Source organism: Meleagris gallopavo, chromosome 8 (genome assembly GCF_000146605.3).
Source record: "Meleagris gallopavo isolate NT-WF06-2002-E0010 breed Aviagen turkey brand Nicholas breeding stock chromosome 8, Turkey_5.1, whole genome shotgun sequence".
Taxonomy (NCBI): Eukaryota; Metazoa; Chordata; class Aves; order Galliformes; family Phasianidae; genus Meleagris; species Meleagris gallopavo.
This window is the reverse complement of record NC_015018.2, coordinates 11154415-11166864: the sequence shown is the minus strand read 5'-3', so window position 1 is coordinate 11166864 and position 12450 is coordinate 11154415. Positions and strand designations below refer to the sequence as shown.

General features: G+C 42.6%; 1 protein-coding gene across 8 annotated transcripts in view; it reads left to right on the top strand.

The window, feature by feature from the left end:
* Window positions 1-12450, top strand: part of MICU1 (mitochondrial calcium uptake 1) — a 93464-nt gene that overhangs the window by 47171 nt on the left and 33843 nt on the right. For 3 of the 8 annotated variants that reach the window (XM_019617552.2, XM_031554409.1, XM_031554405.1), the window contains 3 exons: window positions 5196-5261; window positions 5529-5534; window positions 6476-6590. In XM_019617552.2, coding sequence (XP_019473097.1) covers window positions 5196-5261; window positions 5529-5534; window positions 6476-6590 — 187 coding nt within the window. The remainder of the gene's footprint in view (window positions 1-5195; window positions 5262-5528; window positions 5535-6475; window positions 6591-12450) is intronic. The other 5 variants (XM_010714319.3, XM_031554407.1, XM_010714320.3 and 2 more) reach the window with 3 other exon arrangements.

Genomic DNA, 12450 nt, shown 5'->3' with positions numbered 1-12450 from the left:
AAAAAGCCGTGTCTGCAGATGTTTAAGAGACTGGGGGGAACTGGCATCAGCTGCAAATACGTGCAGTGGATAAAGATTAAATACTTCCTAAGAAGCTATTGCTAGCTATTACAGCCAAAACAATGGCTATGAATGAATTGGCTTGTTTTGAGTGAAGAAGCTGAGGGTGAGGATGGAATTCACAACCCCTTTCTGGCCCAGCAGCACAGCTCCACAGTGCAGGGAGCAGCAGTGTAGACTGTCCCTTTTCAGAAGCATTTCCTTTCTGCTTTCCCAGCAGGGGTTCCTCCTGTGCATGACTGCGTGTGCTGCCTGCCAAGGGTCTGGAAAGTCTGTGTCATTTCTCTTGGTCGTGCCGAATGCTGGCCTTGCATTTCAGGTGCCATTTGTTGCAAAGGGATGAATATTTCCAGCCTGGCTGGAAGGAGTGAATGCAAATCTCTTTCCAGTCTCAGAGGACCACCCGTACTAATAATGATGCCTAATTCTTCATTCTCTGTATGTGTCCAAATTCAAATTTAGAGAGAGAAAGAGATATGCAGAATCTCATCAATGTCCTGCTGTGTATTTGTGTCCCCTGTGCATGTAAGCAGATAAATAACCCCACAAGTAGAGAGTTTAAAAGCTGCTTATTAAAATGTGCTCATGAAAGGTCATAAGCTGCAGTATTTATCAGGCAGTCATAAATTATCCTATGCTCTGACACCACCCTGATTTGTCATGCAGAGTCTGTTTGCATTTGCCCATGTTAATATGTAGAATTCATAATAAATCATCTGGAGCCATTACTGATGATACCATAAACTTCTCTGCTGGTTTATTATTATTACTGAGTTACTTGCATGGGCTGTAATGAATTCTCTCACAACCTAAACACCTTTTTTCATATTTTTATTAAAATGAAGTCCCAAGTACTGTATCTGAAATGACTTCACATCCCATTTTAAAGCTAGCTTTAAAAAATGCCTCAATGCTCTATTCCCCCTCACGTTCTTTTTTGTCCTTGTTTCCTTGTACAGGGACCTGTCCTGCCATTCTTCCCACAGGGTTTTGGAACACAGAGGCTGAAAGGCTCTGTTTGCCTGCTTCTGAAAACCCTTTTCCTTTTTATTTCTTTCCCTTTTCTTATTGTAGGTATGAGGTGCCAACATGGGTTGTATCATAAAATTTCTTAATTAATGGCTTTCATTCTCTAAAGTTCCCATCTTCAGAAAAACAAGTGAAAATGAACAAGTCCCCTTCATTTCAGAAGCTAGCTAAGCATTTGGATGCAGGCAGAGTTCAGTATTGTCAGTGACTGAGGTGAGATTGCCTGCAGCTTGCTTTGGCATTTCTTTAAAGCTTTTCCTCCTCTTGCTTTTGCAATGGACTAACATGGTGCTGCAGTGAGCACCTGCACAGCCATTTCCCAGGTGGAAGGGGCTGGGTCTGTCCCTGCCAACTGCCTTGCAGGCTCTGAGAAGGCAAGCTGGAGCCTCCTCACTGCGTGTTTACATGTGGTGCCTCAGTGTGCTGCCTGGGGCCAAGCAGTGCTTTTAAAGATGTCAAACAACTCCAGTGGTAGGTGCTAAAGACCATTTACAGTGCGTTCATTAAAACGGCCGTCCAATAAATGTGATGGGAAGATTTGTTCTTCCAGCAGCCGTGGAGCTCCTAATAGGCTTTTACTTGCAAGGATGCTGTCTGCTGAGTTAAACCTCCACGGGTCAAGTTGGATGCCAGCAGCACTAATGGTGCATAATCTTGATATGTACTGCTTAGTGTGGTGTTCACAAATAGTAATGGGGCTCCCCGTCAGCCCCTCCCCCCCAAAAAAAATAATTCCCAAGCTTTACCATTTTGATCACGGCTTGAGGGTTAGCAAGAGTTTATAAGGCAGATAAAAATAGGGTAGAAATTGACACAAGATGCAGGGAGTTGCTTTCTATAAAGTCCATCTTGGTCACGTGCTCTTTTAGATACATCTTCATTTTCGAGATGCATATTCCCAAACTGCAATAATACAGGTCACCTTCATTTTGTGAAGCTGGAAAACTCAGGACGGGCCTAATCAGAGAGATTTTAACTGTATATATTGGGAAAACTTATAGCACAGATTTTCAGAAACCCCTACTGTGAAACAAATATTTCTGCATTTCTAAACTTCTTTTCCTCTGTCTATTCTTAACTGTAAGAGAAGCGTATGAATAGCTATCTTTTAAAGGTTAGCATAACTGAGGGTGGTCACTTGGGACTGGAACAGAATGCTTTGCAGCAAGCTGCTATCACTATTTGAAATGTTCACAATTTTGTATTTCTCAAGTAATGCTGGTACCTGTGAGATGTTTCTTTTAAAAAGGAATGAACTCTGTATGGTATCGATAAGAATTGGTTATGGCTCACCTAAAATTCCTCTCACAAAATTACTTTCTGATTCTGGAGATATGTTTGTCTTGCATGTACTGTCATGTGTTGTTGGTTCTGGAAGGCAATCTCTGGTGGGTGAGAGTGGGGGGCTGATGACTTCCTGAAGGTTGGCTGCAGAAAGTACGAGGGTGATACTGAAACACAAAGGCGTTACATGAACAGTGGTGCTGAATGCATGTTTTCTTCTCTGGACTGGAGCATGCACTGTCATCTTGAAGTGACTTACCAAGTGTATGTTCTTCCCAAAGTGGCAAGTCAAGTGCTGCTCTTTAAGGAGTTCTGAAATGCAGAACAAAGTGGGTCTGCAAGGATTTTGCTGATACAGCTTCCTAGCTGCAGTCGGGCGCAGAATAAAACCAGAGATGGCAGTTGTTAACTTGCAGAACTGCATCCTTCTCTGGATTTGCTTAATTCAGTATTAAACAGACTGAGTGTGTCGTTTGATCTATTAACCATGAATTCATGCCGGTGATCCCAGCTCTGTGCAGTAGGGCTGGCACACCGCTCCTGCATCTCCCTGGCACCTTGCGCTCCTCGTTCGTCCCTGGGAAAACCACTTTGTCACCCAAAGTAAGGGTGATGTTCAGCAAGCAAAGGAAGGAACAAGCAGGTTTTCCAAATCTTTTGTACCTTGAAGCTTTGATTCAGCTCATGTATGTTTGCCTTTGCTTAGGAGCTGCACTGTGCATTTGGCTTGAGGGGTGCTCCTGTAGCTCATCAGTTCTGGGGCAGAATATGTGAAATTTAGTTACATTTCTGGGTGCTCTGCTTGCTTGCAGTCTCTGTGCATCACACGGTCTGGGGAGCTGTGGGTGTGTGGCATTCCACTTCATTCACAGTCACCTGGGGGGGCTGTTTGCTACCCTCTGTGGGTACCACTGAGATGAGTGCTTAACCCATGTGATGTAAAATGTAGGGAAAACACCAGCTGTTTCATGAGAGGTGCTTGTCTTTGAGCTGCTGCTTGTCTGAATCGGAAGGTGCACACCAAACTTGGCATTGTGAAAAGCTACTATTTTGCACCTGTTGTTGATGTTTAATGATATTGTAAGAGAATTTACCTGTGTGTGTACAGAGTTGTTCCGCCATGACTGCTGGTTTGTCACTCACCTTGTCCAGTTGTGCTTGGGCTGAAATGAATTGTATATTTGGCTTGCTTTCTTATGCAGCTGTTAATGGGTGTGGGTGGGTGTGTGTACCACAAGTTTACTGCCTGATGGCAGGAGGCATCACAGCTGTAAATAAACCCTTCGCCTGCCCTGCTCACTTGCACATGCTCAGTTTGGGATGCACTTGGAGTATAGCAGTGAGTGTTTTTAATGTACTGTTCTGCTTTGGGGAATGGAGTTAAGATAGAGAAAAATGTTACGCTGAAGATGTCTGACTTGTAACGATGCACTCTGAAAATTCACTTTGTGCTGGGGGTTGTGCCCCCCACAGCAGGCCTGGTAGTGCAGGCAAGCTGATGTGCTACCTAGCTGGGAAGCCTTAGCTCATAAGTGATGTGTATTTTTTGTGTATGTATAAGTGAAATTCACCTGCTGAGTATTTGCCTTTTTTTAATAACATTTTCTTCTGTTGATTAACCATCATCTGTCTGTGAAAACTTAGTTCCTTTTGATCCAGCCAACAGTATGGGCTTGGTGCTGGAAGTTTTCATCTGGACATGCTTACTGGTCTGCTTTTGCCCTACACATCTTACAGAATGCTAATTGCAGATCGCCTTTTCTTTTCAAATAGCGTTAAACTGACGTGAGCTGATGCACCCCAACCCTTGCTGTTGTTCTGTGATGGGTTTCTGGTTAAGGGAGCACCTTAACACTCGGCGTGTGTGAGCTTGCAACAGAACGGCAGCAAAGCCTAAATCCGCTCGTCACTGAGCAAAGGGTTGACTGATTGTTTTTTTTCTCTATGAGGAAATATAAATCTTGAGAATGTGATCTGTAAAGAGGAGAAAAAGACGCTCTTAGCCTTTCCCATAGTGGGAAGGGCTTCTACCCTGCTCCATAGAAAGCAGTGAAGCCAGAAAGAAAAAAGAAAAAATTTTTTTTTAAAAAAAAGCCTTTTTTATTGACATAAAGTAAGATGCAGATGAATAAATGCTTCTCCCTCCTATCTGTCTAAACCTTTCTATTTCAGAGAGTAGCAGACTTGATATCCACTTTATTGTTATTCAGTGGATCTGGTTTTTAAGTTCATGGAGACTTGTTTGAGTGGTTTGCTAGCTGTGAATTTTAAGCACAGAAGTGGAACCCTTGGAAATGAATAAATCAACTTCTGGACCTTCCTCATGGGGGTCCCTAGAGCAAATGAAGCAGGTGGATGCTAGCAGCTAGTCTGTGGTAAATGCTGGTGAAATGTGTTCAGGGCAATGAATCATGTGAGCAGCTGAGACACAGCTGATGGCACCATCAGGAAGCAGTACCAGGAAACTGATTTTCTCCTTGATCTTCCCTTCAGCTTTAAGGAAAGCCAGGTGTTGTTTTTGTCCTTAATGAGTTGGCTTGAAGGCTGCTTTGTGTGGGAACTGCCTTGATGGGAAGGGGAGGCAAAAGCATTTTAGTAAACAATGCTTTAACCTGATATCCTGTAAGCATAAATCAGTTACTTTGCGTGAAATGAATGCCATTAATGTTGTCTGCTGTGAGAGACACACCTCTTGTTAAATTCCTGTTGCACTCCTGAGAATAAAGGAAGAGCTGCTGTAAAGAGTTGTGCTTGATCAATAGAGCAGAACGTTTTTCCTGAAAAGTGTATTTTTGTCTCTTTTCTTGTGATTTCCAAGCCAGATACGGGTTAAATTTTCATCTAAATTATTAGCTGAACTCATCCCCAACCTGCTGCCACCTGCAATGGTGAGTTCTCTCAAAAACTGGGCTGGATGAGAGACGCCGGCCCACAGCCCATGGCTCTGACCCCAGGGGCGAGGTGCTAACCCTGCTGGGATGTGGCCCCAGGCTTTGTAGCAGCCCTCAGTCCAAGCAACCACCTGGTTGCTTCAACACTTTCTTGCTCCTTGCAAGTCTAACTGTTCAACTTGATGTTATGTTTTGTCTGCTTGTTGTATTGTTGGTTAACCAGTTTTCTTTCCTTTATCTTGTATATGATGGGATCTCCGCTAGACAGAGGTAACAGTGGGGGACAGCTGTGGAGCTGGGCCCTCGTGTGGTGGTGTTTGTTGGTGGTTTTCCTAAAGCTGATCCTAAATTCAGCCTGCCTTGACCACGCTTCTGTGCTTGCATGAACTGATTTTATGAAATAACCCCATCCACAGCTGTTATTCTTTACGTTAATTTTGTTTTCGTCCGTGTGTGTGCGTGCCTCCCCCTGCCATGTTCTTAAAGTGGGTCACCAGTGTGGAATTCAATATGCAGCTCTTAACAGTCTTATGGATCCTTTTCAGTCTTTGAAGCTTCAGCGGATCAAAGTGGCTTGGATTTTTAGCTTAGTAAAGGAGATCAGGTGATAAAACACGTGATGGTTTCTATTAAACCTTCAACATGTTGGAAAAGAAGTGGAACAAAGAGGTCAGAGTATGGTCTCAGTCCTGGTCCTTCTCAGTGAGCTTGCTGAACTCACTCCTGAACTGTGTGCTTCTGTTTGCTACAGACTTAAAGTAACTTTGATCATACTCCACATTTGTGTGAAATAGATCTTCCTTGGCTACTGCTACAGAGCACAACTAAAATGAAAATGCTATTAATGAAATCTGATAATTTCCTGTGGAAATCTTATATTTTCCAAGATCTGATTTATATAGCACTGTATTCTCTCATAGATTCAGGCAATGTTAAGCAAAATTGACCTAGTTTATCTGTATTTCAGTTAGTTTTAACCAACTGCTGTGCAATTCTTTATCCCTGATTTGAGATAAGGAAGCACTGACCTTTGCAGACCAATTCTGACAGATTTGAAGGCTGGAAAAGGTCCGCTAAATATGAATGGTGACAGTAGGGGTGTGTGTACATGAATGGCTTGGTGGTAAGGACACAAAGAAAGCCTTCGGGTTCTGTATTTAATTGATTGCTTTATTTTCTCTTTTTGGGATTGGGGTCGGATCAACTAACAGAAGTTGTCTCAGGAGCGAGAAAAGTTTGCTGATGAAGACAGTATATTTTATGCTCTTGGGGAATGTGGACTCATTTCTTTTTCAGACTACATTTTCCTCACAACAGTCCTTTCCAGTAAGTACGGTTTTTTTTTCCTTGCAATTACTGCTTTTGTTTAAGTTTTGGAATTTTACGAGCAATAATTTTTCCCTTGTACTCTGCATACATTTCCCTAAAAGGGGTTGTTGATTGCTTGTAACATGAGTGGGGTCAACAATTGCTATTGCTTCATCTCTCTTAGATTTAGCTTCAGTAGTTCAGAAAGATGAGCAGATCGATGACTTCCAAAGTAGTATTTCTTAATTAAGAATGTGGCTTTTTAGGGAACGAGTCCTTTGACCTACTGTTCAGAATTGTAAATGGACAGTTGTTCTTGAGTTCTGCTAACTGTATGATACTGTTGCGTTTGGATGAACTGTACAAACTCTTCTTCAGCTGTATTTGGTAAGTTCACACTTGTGCTGGATGTAATCTGATGAGAAGTTCAGCAGTTTACATTTCCACAAACATCACTAGATACCTTCTGTCTTCTCTCACTGCTTGACTTACATTCATGGTATTTCTTTGATCTGCTGATCTGTCCCAGCAAAGCCTTCTGCTCTCTGAGTGTTGGGACTTAAGTTTATTCTGTTGGCAAAGAAGGGTGAAGCTGAAGAATTTGGTGATGTTGAATGGCATTTCTAGCCTTTGCTCATGGGGGAAGCAGGCACAGGGCCGTCTTTGCGATGCACGTCAGGAGATGCCATTTCACCAGAAAAGAAGTTAACCAATTCCTTGTTGTCTTTCAGTCCTGTTGGAAGAGAACAATGCTGCTTTCCAAATGAATGGAGACAGTTTATTTCCAGGCTTTCAAAAATGTTTATATATAGTAACAATACACAATTATAGGGCCAAACTTTTCTTCCGTATGATGAAGTTATTAAAACAAAATCCTGGCACTTGGCATTTTTTTAATAAATCCCCACTGCTACCTGCCTTGTGCTGTTCTCAGAGTCAGTCAGGTAAGTTGCTGGCATTCTGTAGAAGCAATAGGTGCTGTATTTTTTCTTGTGCTCTTGCATGCTGTAACATGGGTGAATGAAAGAGGCAGCCCTTCGTCTGCTGAACGCCTCACTCTGGGGGCTTTGTGACAGGACAAGCTTCAAGGCCTTGTTGGTTGTCACCCTGCCCTGGCAGGGCAAGCTTGTATGTGACCTTCGTGTCGCAAAAACAAACACGGATATGTAGCGCTGCTTCGAGCCAAGGATTTTCCTTTGGATTTTTAATCTGCATCTTTGAGTCTCAGAGCTGACTCAAGATATTTGCCGTTCTTTTCTTCTATTAGTCCAGACTGTGCCAAAATCATGAGTTAATTTCACTTTTATAGCAAGTGCTTTTAATTTGAGTCTCTGCAGATGGCAGACCCAAACCTATCGTATCACATTACTAAATGTGGCTTAGCAAGCACTGCCCTTGTCTTTTTATGGCTGTACCAGTTGTTGTGAACAAGCTGGGAAGCAAGTATGCACCATGCCAAACAAACTGCGTGTGCTTCCACAGACAGCAGAAATAAATAAAAATTCTTGCTTTGGTTTAATTTCTTTGTTGTGAGAATAAAACAGTTTACCACCTTGCACTAGATTAGCAGCCGGCCTTGCATTAGAGCATTGTGAGGCAGGCTGGGTTTCCTCTCTTACTTTCAGGGTGCTAAACATGTCCACAATTACTAGGGCATCAGACTAACAAGAGGAGACAGAATTGGGTAGTTTTTGCTTTGAAGAATGATGTGAAGGACAGGCAAGGTAGAAACTTCTGTTAGGAGGAAAAAAGAAAACATTCCAGGATTTTTAGGCTCCTTTTTGTGTTGGCTTGTCCTTCAAGAACTATGCTGAGTGGTTCTTGAAGATAGAGGACCATCTCCAGAGCTACTGTCAAATGGCAGTTTGCCCCCCAGAAGACTTGTGCTTTCATTTTTAAAGCATTTGCTTCTTTGAAAATAAAACTAAATCTTGCTCTGTTGTAAAGATAGGAATCCCCTGTTATGCCACCCTGCCTGTTCTGCTCACCTGGTTGTAAACATTACCTTTCAGGAATCAGTAGTGCTTTGTTTTCCTACTAGGAAGTAAATAAAATACGAAGAAGACAATGTTTCTTGAACCTGAAAGTTCAAGATGACTCGAATGTTACGGGTGTGTTTGGACAACAGGGAGATGTAGATCACACTATATAGCTTAATGTTGCAAAATACTGGAGAAAGAAGATGCCATATCAAGCTTAGAAGGGAACCATGAGGTTGAGTCTGTGGTGGGAGGAAGAGATGCTTCTGCTGTGCTCAGAAGTCATGAGAAGACATCACTGATGATCTGGTCTGGCTTATTGATCTTAGAAAGATGCTAACCTTTGGAAACAGGAAACTTAAGGGACCAGAGGGCTGCATCTTGCAGTACTCCTTGGGGTGGTGGTGCCCAGTGAGTGCTGGGGTGGCTCGTGCCCATCCTGTGCACTCCCTATGTCGGTCTCCTGTTTCCTTACCCTTTTCTGAAAGTGCTGCTTGGCTCTGCTAGAGTGTCTCTGATTGTTCTGTTTCCTTTATCTCTGTACTGCAGCTGAAGCTCATTTTGATTTGATTCCCTGAAATGCAGGCTGAGTATCAGCTGTTGGGGAGGGAGGAGAGGAGAGGGCTGAAGCCTTCATCTGCATGTTGCTTGCAGAGAGCTGTTTGCATATTGCACATGAAATGAAGTCTGTCACCATATTCTATTTACAATTGATTTCTCGCTTTTAGCACTGTCTGTTCTCATCAGTTGCTGTGTTTCAGTGAAAATGTAGTTTAAAAAAGCTAATAAAATAGCTGGCTTCAGAAAGCCTGCCTTCTATTAAAGGTAATTAGAGCTTGAATGGCCTTGGGGGGAGAGCACGTGGCTTCTGGTGCTTCAGCTGCTCTTTGTATTCTGGTACAGAGGTAGAATTACGAGCAGAATAAAGGTGAGCAGAACACAGGTGGGATTGCACCCCTTTCCTTAAATTGTCACAGGAAAGTAGATGTTGCATCCCTAAGCAATGAAGTTTTTGCTTTTGGACTTACAGGACAGCTGGAGGAAGGGGAGAAGGAGCTTTTCAGAAGGAACGTGGCCTGTTGCACAGGCATACTATTGCTTGCTTGATTAACAGGCACTGGAAGGAGCTGGATGTTAACAGAATAAGTTAGTGGTGTTTCCATAATTGGACTGTCACTGTGTCTGGGTTTACTCCATGAAGAAAGGGGTTTAAATAATGTAGTCTCATGCCAAAGGAGTTGCTCCCTTGCCAGCACTCTGAGAGCTTATGTGCAGCTCCTTTTCCTGTGCCCTATGGGCCCTGTCCCAAGTGCCGCACCAGCCAGTGACATTTCTCATTTCCTTGCTCCCTGCTCCGGGCTGCAACACAAATTCCCAGTGCTGTTGCAGGAATGGCCCCTGAGAAGCCTCTTGTGTGGAATAGATTGAATCTCTGTTGTTTTTTCTTGCTTTTTTTTTTCTTTTTTTCCTGTTTAGAGAGTAAATGGCAAAGCAGCTAGCTCTGGGAATGACTTTCTGACTGCATCGTGAGCCTTTTGTGGGGCTCGGCACAAAAGTGAGATCTATAATCTTACTGATGGTGTTTTTATCCTACAAAGTAACACCAACTGCTATACAGCTTGTTTCTATAAGAAAAGGAAATGAGGTTGCTCTGAGTTACTAAGAATACTTGTTCATGTTAATTTTATCATTACTCTAAGCTTTCAAGCCCTTCAGTCTCCCAGTATGCATACACACATGTAGGGATGTCTTCAATCCCACCAGCTTCCTGGGTCCCAGAGGTGGCATGTATGCAGCTGTCCTGGATGCAGGCATCTCACATTGAGAGCAAGCCAGGCAATGCTGCCAAAGCAGTTCTGGTTGGAAAATAACGTTTTTGGCAAGTTGTTGGGCTGCTACAGCTACCATTTTCTGCTTCCCAGCACTCAGGTACGACTCTTGGAAAACCATCAGCTTTGCTGCTTCTGCCTCCTGTCCCAAGCTTTTCCTAGTAATGCAAGTAGGATGGACTTCTGCCACGCAGGAAAGACACTTTCCCACTCATGAAAGCAGTGTTGTATTTTAGATTTTGGCTGGAGTTCGAAAATAGATCAACTTATTTTTTTGGGGTTTCATGTCTGCCTTAAAGCTGAAACCTGTGTTTTAGTGGGTTTGTATGCTGAGATTAATTCTGACGTATTTGTGTTATTTCAGTCAGAGGTAATTCTGATCCTTCCTTTTGTAAGAAGAGACTGTTAGTTGTTTACAGGTAGCACTAGTTCCAGTAGTGCGTTCATGTAGCTCAGTCTTCATGCTGCAGACTTGATTACAGTACTTCCATGTGAATAACTGTTACTGGATTAACATTATTTATAATAGAACTGTTCAATTGGTTAGACCAGCATTCCTTTTCAGAAATAAAGGAGCAATTAAATAAAAAAATATCTGGAATATGATATTCCATTTTCTGTCTTCATTGTAATGAGGGCTCTGACATCTGTATTCCATGGACAGTTGCTTCCCATAGGGCTTCTACTCCATTCTCAAAAAATATTACAGTACTGGGAGATCATTATGTTCAGCTGTATTATCAAATTCTTCCCTGCTACACTTGTGATCACATATACCAAACCAGATACTGCTGCTGGCTGCAGTCTTGTCATGGCGAGCTTTTCTCTGACCCCGATTCTTTCCTTCAGATAAAAATGTTCCAGTTCCAACAGGGAGAGATTTCTTGGCTAAAATGCAGAGACAGAATAATAGCCGTATTGATTCATGTAACTGAAGGTGGAAAAATCCTGATTAATCTTTGGAGGGAGAAGGTAAGATGTTTCTAATGTGGCCTGGAAAAACATGATGTGTGTATTGTCATAGCTGTGAGGCTTGAACAGCCATCTCTGTAGATTATTTCCCTCTGCTTTAGGAGAACTGTGTTAATTTAGGGTTGATTATAAAGATGCACGTTTCCCAAAGGTGAAGAAAATGCATTTTCTTAACTTTGTGACAGATGGAGAAGAGATTAGAGTGTTTAACTTCTAATGACTAGTTTTTCTCCAAATGGCTCCCCAGCTGGAATCTTGCTGGGCTTCAGAATGGATGTTGGAGTCTTGAGCTGCTTCTTGCTGTAGTTCCCACTGAAGACAAAATGTTCCATAAGAGTACAAGAGCAGCCTAGAAGTTGTACTTTAGTAACATCACCAAGACTCCCAACTACCTTGGCAAGTAATTTTTGAACTGCATCTAAAAGGAGCCATGCTAATCTTCCTTCACCAAAAAACCAATGTGGTGGAGACTGTTGCAAATGGCTGTTAGGGTGAGGGTGCTCCAGGCCTTATAAACATCCCCTCATCAGTGCACACGTATTGAACAAAGCAAACTCCAAGTGCTTGGAAGAAAGTGATCTTGTCAGCTCACAAGGGTGTTTGAAATAGGTTTCCTAATAGTTGTTACCTCTAAGGCAGATGCTGAATAGATGCATCTGTAGTCATGTGCCGCGGGAGGTCCTACAGCAGTTGCAGAGAAGGACTTATTGAGTCATCTCTTTAAGTGTAGAATGCTGTTTTCTCCTGAAAGAGGGGAAAAGAAGATGAAACAAGTGCAAAAGTAGTGAAATGTGGCATTTCTCAAAAGTGGGCATTTAGAGTCTTTCAGAAAACGTTGCTTCTGGTGTTAGTAAATGGCAATAAAAAGCAATTGAGTGCTGCAAATTGGTCCCTTGAGTGATTCAAAATAGTTAAAAATGATGGAATTGGTATAAAAATGCCTCATCTAATTGCTTAGAAATCCCCTGGGGCTTTGTGCTGATAGGCCAGGCGGATGTTCTCAGTGTGGCAGCGTTGCTGGTTGGTGAAGGCTGGCTGTCTTCTCGATGCTGCTGTGTGTGTGTGCCTTCTGGTCTCCTTACCTCATTTCTGTTTTAA